The following is a 7,282-nucleotide window of genomic DNA, read 5'->3' as shown; positions in this document are numbered from 1 at the left end:
CCGCTGCCTGCCCCCCCACGCCGCTGCCCATGCCCCCGTCCCACACGCCGCGTGCCCCCGTGTCCCCCGCAGAGTGCCGGGACATCCTGCTTCCGGTCATCACGAAGGAGCTGAAGGAGCTCCTGCAGCAGAGGGACGAGGGGCACCAGGCGCTGGAGAAGAAGCACTGCGTGGAGCTCCTGAACAGCCTCCTGGAGGTGCTGAGCGGCCAGGACCCGGTGAGTGCCCAGCACCTTCACCCAGGCCGTGAAACGGGGCTGGGGCCGGCCTCAGCCGGGGTGACGTCGGGTCACCCTGTGTCTGGTGGGCTGGGTGTGGGCGAGGGCTGGGTCTGCTTACCCAGCCCTGCGTGCAGGGGTGCGGGGTGGAGGGGATCTCACACCTGACGTCCTGCCTGGGACCTGGGACCTGGGACCCGGGACCCGGGACCTGGGACCATCTCTGCCCTTTCCTCCGGAAACGGAAGGTTTGTAATCTTCCCGAACGAGCAGGTGCCCAGGCACGGGTCTGGAGGATGGGGTGGAGGGGTGGGGGGCAGGACAGGGAGCTGGTGTGTGCAGGGTCATCTCTGGAGACCGCGGGGCTGGGGGCAAAGGCCGGGCTTCCTGAGTGCAGAATCACTGGCAGGAAGCAAGGGCGGATGGGTTGAGTTGGCCCAGGCCCGCATTTCTTCGGCTGTAAGTCCACACAGGGTCTGTCCTTCCCTGTGCCTGGTTCCAGAAGGCTTTGAAGACACCATCAACCAGTAAATCTTCTCTAAGCATTTGTGGAAGCAATGCCCCTGTTTCCCCCCTCCCCCCCCTCCTCCCTAGAACACCCTCCACAGAGCTTTCTGGAAGGCCTGTGTCGGTGACTTGCTAGCGTTAGACAGTGAGGAATGGTACTTTCTATGGATCCTGTGGTCAGCCACTCGTGCCCAGTTCCTGTGTGGTCTTTCTGTCGTCTCTTCCTTCCTCTCCTCACTGCCCGCAGTAAGACACAGCTTCTCCTGCGGCTGGGTGAGTGTGGAGGCTCTGATCGCGCTCGTCCATTCGCGGTGAGGCGGTGGACGCGGAGGCGTGTGCTGGGCACGGGGCCACAGAGGCGCCGCTGGCTGCTGGAGCAGGCCCCCACACGGCCACACTCGGCAGGCATCACCAAGCTGACACCAGGTCTGAGCTGGTCCCTGAGCAGGAATGCGATGCCACCAGAGCCAGTGTCAGTCTTTGAAGCTCGGTTTCACGTCCAGAATGACCCAGGGTCATACATAAATTACTTTCTGGTTACGGATATCAGTTATATGGGAAAAGTAAATGAATTTTCATGCGTAGGCTTGGGTAGCAGGTGTAAGATGTCTCATGATGTGGATGAAAACGCTCCCCTCTTCCCAGGCCCAATCGATTGTGAATCACTTCCGATCTCAAGCACTTGGAAGAGGACAGTCAGTCTATACTGTATCTAGGTGCATTGCAAGGGTGCTGGCGCTATATAGGAGTGTACATGTGTGCACACATGTGCATTGGTGCATGTGTGCAAGCATGCATGTGCATGCACACGTACGTGTGCATGGGTATGTGCATGATCTACATGCACACATGTGTGCACGTGGGGTGTGTGCGTGCATGTGCATGGTTGTGCATGTAGGTGCATATCTACGTGCATGCTTGTGCCTGTGTGTTTGGGCCCGTGTGAGCAGCTGTCTTTGTGGGATGAATTATTCTCATCTGCTGTCATGGCTGAGTTGGGCGGGGGATGCTGTCCCTCCCAGGGACCTCCTTCGGGCCCAACTGCTCCGCCTCTGCTCTGTCTCTGCTCCTGTCTGTCTGCCTCTGTCTTTCTTCTCAACAGCTTCTCCTTTGAGGTATAGGACTCACTCCATGGCCATGATCACTTTGAACCATGCTGAAAAGCACAAGTCTAGAAGCATCTGATCTGAGTCCCGCTGGGCCTTGGGCCTGCAGGTTCTCAGTACTGATCACCAGCCCTTCACAAGGCAGCTGTGGGGAGGCCCGTTCCCCACGTCCTCCTCGGAGGAGGGCTGCGGGCCAGAGGGCGACCTGGGGAGAGGCCCCAGGCCGGGAGCAGGGGAGCAGCCCTGGAGTCACGGCCCTCCCTGGAGAGCGGGTTTGGGGGTTGGACGCAGGCAGCCCACACGGTGACTCTGACAAGCACCGCTGTATGGGGACACAGCGGTACAGGGACCGCCCTCTTTTCTTCGGTATTTACAGGAAATGGAGGGCCGGCTGGTTCTTTGCCTTCTTAATGTAAGAGCCCACTCCAGCCTATAAAGCTGAGCACTTTCAAATCTGCATTTAATAAACCACGCGATGGCAAAGACTCAGGCACATTTGTCTACTCAAAAATCCATTATCTTTTGGTAGTGGCCACATGGCGTGGGCAGAGGCTTCTCAAATTCAGCCGGCTGGCATGGGCTGCTCGGGTCCCCCAGGCCCCAGACACCAGCCAGCCAGCCGTCAGTCCCCAGTTCCCGTAAACCCCACGGGGAACCGAGAGCCACAACACACCGCCTTCCAGGGGGTCTCACAAGGAGAGAGGCCCCGGGGTGAAGGCTTGGCGGGGATATTTATCTCAATAAGACAAGATAGAGACGGGAAGACAGTGCCTGAACTTCCCCCGCGGGGGCCGTGGGTGGGAAACGCTCCAGGCATTTTGTTTTGTTTTCTTTCTAAGCTACTGTATTTCTGGGGCATTTCATGCCGAATTCCTATCTAGACACCTGGTTGAGTTACCTAGCAACCCCTGATCATTACAGACCCTGCGTTCCTGTGGCCCTGTCCCAACGCGGGCCCCAGACAGACCCGCTGTCTCTCCCGTTCTTGTGGCTTCAGGCCTGGTTCTGTTGGAATGTCTGAGCGTGGTCCTTTATAATTCCTCATTTCCCGGTCACCTTTACCTGTCTACCCCGCCTCATGCCATTTCTCAGAATTAGAATTCTGGATGAAAACAAAACAAGACTTGCAGGGTCCCGGTTTTCCCCGCTGGCCGTTCGTAGCTGGCAGCAGCCTGGTGGGTTATTCCTGGCTCCTAGCTGGCACCGGGCTGCAGCCCCCGCCGTCCCCAGGCCCTGCCAGCCGCAGCCCTGCTTAGCAATGACGGCCGCAGGACACGTCCGGGGTGGGGAGGGGCGTGCGTCCCAAGGATGGGACCCGTGCTGATGGCAGTTACCACGGTTCAGGTAATTTCCCAGCCCCTTCCCGGTGCTCTTCGCATGAGAGGTGAGGGGTAGATGCCCGATTCTGTCTCCATTCGCGTTTCCTCCCTCTCCATCCAAGAGGTCATTCAGCGCTGGCGGGCGTGCCAGGGAGGCTGGCGGAGACGAATGCGTCTCCTGTGCACACGGCGCTGGACAGTGCTCCCAGAATCCCCCAGTGCTGTCCTCGGCCGGGCAGGTCCCGTGTCCTGTCTTGGGATTCACCGTGTCACAGACGCTCTAACCACCACGACAGGGGCTCTGGGAGCCACTGACTTTGGAAGCCCGGATGGATTCGTCTCTGATGCAGCCGGCTCATTCTGCAGCCGCGTGGACGGCCCCGTCCCGGGCAAGCTTGACGAAGCCATCTTTCTGGACGGCTGTCCCGGGCGGCGTTCCCAGGCGTCCCCCGCACAGGGCCGAGCCGGCTCTCAACTTGTCTTCTGTGTTTCCACACTGCCTGGGCGCGGGGCCGACGCTCAATAATCAATCTCCATGGTGGGATTGATCCTCTCGTCTTCAATCAGTCTCCTTTCTCGAAAGACATGCTGCCACTAATTTTATTGTATTTCATGTTTGTACTCAGCAGAATCGAATGAGAAAGGGAGGGGGGCGGTGTCAGCCCTGAAATCTCGCTGCAGAGCGGCAGGTGGCTTTGGCTTTGGTGTTATTAAAGTTGCCCATGTGTGGTCCCCCCCCCGTACATCCCCCCCCCCGCGGTGTGCGTGTCCCTGGGGAATGATGTGCCGGGCGGTCACCGTCACCGTCAAAGCCTCGGGCCGGCCTGTGTGGACAGGCCTCGTTGCCCACGGCGCGGGCCGGACGCTGGGACTCAGATGGGAGGCGTTCATCTGCTCCTCATGGCCTGAAGAGTGAACGGACGCGGCCCAGGCCGCAGCGCTGACCCCGGCCGCACCGGCTGGCCTGTGCCTGGCGGCTTTCCCTGGAGTTGAAGGACAGCCTCTGCCACATTCGCTGCCCACCCTAACGGACAGCCAGGCCGGCACAGATGAGCAGCCCATAACTATCCGTGGCACACACGGCAGGTGAGAAGCCGGCACCGTGGGCGCCGGGCGAGGGCACTTAGCTTCCCTGCCCTTCCTGGGAGCGGCTGGGGAATAAATCCCAGCTGCTTCGCCGCCGCCGTCCCTCCGGTCAGAGGAAGGGCTGCGCGGGCGGAGAGCCACGCTGAGCTTCGCTTGCTGTCACGGTCGGTGCTGCCATCCCAGCCGGCTTTGCGTCCGTCCCCGCCCCAGGAGGTGATGAGGGAAAGCCGGGGCGTAGGGACTCTGGGGTGCTGACCTGGGAGTCAGTCGACCCGAGTGGAAGTTCAGTGCTTCTCCCTATGAACAGAGCCGGTCTCGAGGAGCAGAGGGACGCGTTCCTGTCCGGGCGTAAGGAATTAAAAGCTTCAGGGAAGGTCGGACAAGAGCAGTTGGAACCATCCCCAAACACCTCCATACACTAGCTACGTATCCGTGTGAACTATCTCCTGGAAGACAAGTCTCGGTGCACAACACCGTGTGGTGGAAGGGGGGAGAAAGCAGGTGCGAGGAGGAAGGATGGATGGACAGGGCCCCGTGCGTCACTGGCCTGTGGAGGACATGCAGCCCGGGGCGCTGGTATTTTGTGCCATGGAGTTATTTTTGCCACGCTGTTATTTTGTGTGTCGCTCCACGGAGTGTGAAGAAAGGAGCAGATCCAGACAGCGGAGAGAGGAGCGATGCTGAATTATACACCGCGGAAGTTATTCTGGATGGAGGAGCAGCAGCTACAACTTCTCAAGGCACCCGATTCACCCCGAGTCTCAGGACACCAGCAGCAGATGCCGACTGCATTTCAAAGAAGCCAGCGCTGGAGCCGAGGACCCGGCCGGGGCTTGGCGCGGGATGAGTTGATTACAGCAATCAGCGAGGCTGGGCTGTCACGGCTGGAGGGCACCGGGCGGCTGAGCCTCCCACGGAGAGCTTTCCTGCTCGCTGGCGGAATTCTGGGATGGAAAACGGGAGTGTGGGATACACTATGGAGACAGAAAACGAGGGGGCCTGTCTGTTCCTCAGCCAGAAAGCCCAAGACCAGACGGAAATTCACTTCTACCTCTGCCAAACTGATTATGGATGAAGTGGGAGGCGCGGCCCACCTTCCCAAGCAGGAGGCCGCTGGGAGGAGGGAGCCTTTGAACGTACTGGAGTCATCGGCGACGGGCGCTGGGAAAAATCCCACCAATTTTGTACGATGGTTATCAGGATGCACCGCACACTGTGGGGTCTAGAGAAGGGGACATCCCTCGGAATGAGAAGAAAATGCCCTTTGTTCTAGAAGGCTGAGGTGTGGGCGCCGTGGGGAGGGCCACGGGGGGGCTGGCGGCCGGCGGGGGCCGCAGCCGTGTCCCCTCGGCAGGGCGTGGACTTTGGTGTGCCAGGACTGACCGCACGGCGGCACATCTGCCCCTCGGGTTCTCAGCCCCTCTCCGGCTGAGCTAACGGCGTGATGGAGCCGATCAGGTGCCGCAGACTTGCATCAGACCTGGTGTTCTCAACCTGAAGGTCCCGGTCTCCAAGTCCGAACCAGCCCTTTACCACCACCCCATGCCGAGGATGGCTGGTGGAGTTTCGTGTGTGTGTGTGTGTGCACGCACATGCGCATGCTGGTCCTGGAGGTTGAACTTGGAGCCTGGGCGCTGTCCCTGAGCTTTTTCACTCAAGGCTGGTGCTCTACCACTTGGCCCACAGTGCCACTTCTGGCCTTTTGTTGGGTGATTGGAGATAAGAGTCTCCTCAATTTTCCTGGCCCAGGCTGGCTTTGAACTGTGATCCTCAGATCTCAGCCTCCCGGGCTGCTAGGATTATGGGTATGAGCCAATGGTGCCTGGCCAACAAGTAGAGTTTCTTAATACACACATAGCCAAGGGGGGGCCAGGGTGCGGGTGTGAGGGTGTGAGGTGACAGGGTGAAGCAATGTGGGTGACGAGGTAGCAGTGGCGATGATGTCATAGCAGTTGTGATGATGTAACAGCAGTGGTGATGATGTGGTAGTGGCCGTGATGATGTAATAGTGGTGATGATGTCACAGCAGTGGTGATGATGACGTCGTGGTGATGATGTCATAGTGGTGGCGATGGTGTCATAGCAGTGGTGACGAGGGGTCTCAGCAGAGGCCACGGCGATGGTGGTGGTGGTCACCGTGTCCTGGCACTGTTGTTGTCTGTGTCGGCCCGGCGGTCACACCGATGTTCCCCGTCTGTGTTGCAGGCCTTCACCTACCACCACATCCAAGAGATCATGGTGCAGCTGCTGCGCACGGTGAACCAGACGGTCATCGCCATGGGCCGAGACCACGCTCTGATCGTGAGTAGCCGCGTGTCTCTCCTCACGCGCATGAGCGTGTGTGCGTGCGCACACGCCCCTCGGACCTGGCCCGTGGCTGGTCGGTGCGCCACTGTTCGGTTTTGGAATGGGGGCCCTGACGCGTCCCCTCCGAGTCCGGGAGGCGGCGCCAGCTCCGGGCGTCTAGACGGACGAGGCCAAGGACTCGTCTGAGGCCCAGGCCCCCCCGCCCCCCCTGCTGGCCGGCAGGAGTGGGGTGCCTCCGGGAAGGACCGATGAGGGAGAGGGCTTTCTGTAAGGGAATGGGAGGCAGAATGTTCCGGAGGCATGTCCACGAGGAGCCTCGGCTTCTCGCCCAGGGTCAGTGGTGCCCAGCTCTCTGAGTGACTTGGCCAGGTGACCACTAGAGCTGTGAGGTCATTGGAGGTCACGGGCGAGCGTGGGGTCACTCTCCGCACAGACGCTCTTTCTGGGGCCCAGAAGGTTCCTGTGCACGGTTTCTCCAGATGGAGAACCCACCTCTAACCCTTCGCCGGGTTCCCCTGGCTTCAAGCGAGGGCCACACGTGTAGAAGCTAAGAGTACCACGTCTCCAGCACCCTCTGTGTGTCAGCCCGGCGGCTGCTCTGCTCCAACCTCAGCTGTGTGTGGGTCTCGGCCCGGCGGTGGCCCGTTCCGTGACACGTTCCCCACACACACAGATGCGCTTCCCCTCGCCGGGCCCGGGTGATGTGCTTCCCCTCGCCGGGCCCGGGTGTCGGAGCGCC

At 60.4% G+C, this 7,282-nt stretch overlaps 1 protein-coding gene across 1 annotated transcript in view; it reads left to right on the top strand.

Moving 5' to 3' along the window:
• Positions 1–7,282, top strand: part of LOC105994954 (dedicator of cytokinesis protein 2-like) — a 68,134-nt gene that overhangs the window by 59,241 nt on the left and 1,611 nt on the right. Inside the window, exons 26-27 of the mRNA XM_013028622.1 lie at positions 73–218; positions 6,442–6,537. Of these exons, the coding sequence (XP_012884076.1) occupies positions 73–218; positions 6,442–6,537 (242 nt within the window). The remainder of the gene's footprint in view (positions 1–72; positions 219–6,441; positions 6,538–7,282) is intronic.

This window comes from Dipodomys ordii, unplaced genomic scaffold, assembly GCF_000151885.1.
Source record: "Dipodomys ordii isolate 6190 unplaced genomic scaffold, Dord_2.0 Scaffold112, whole genome shotgun sequence".
NCBI lineage: Eukaryota > Metazoa > Chordata > Mammalia > Rodentia > Heteromyidae > Dipodomys > Dipodomys ordii.
This window is presented reverse-complemented; position numbering and strand designations above follow the sequence as displayed.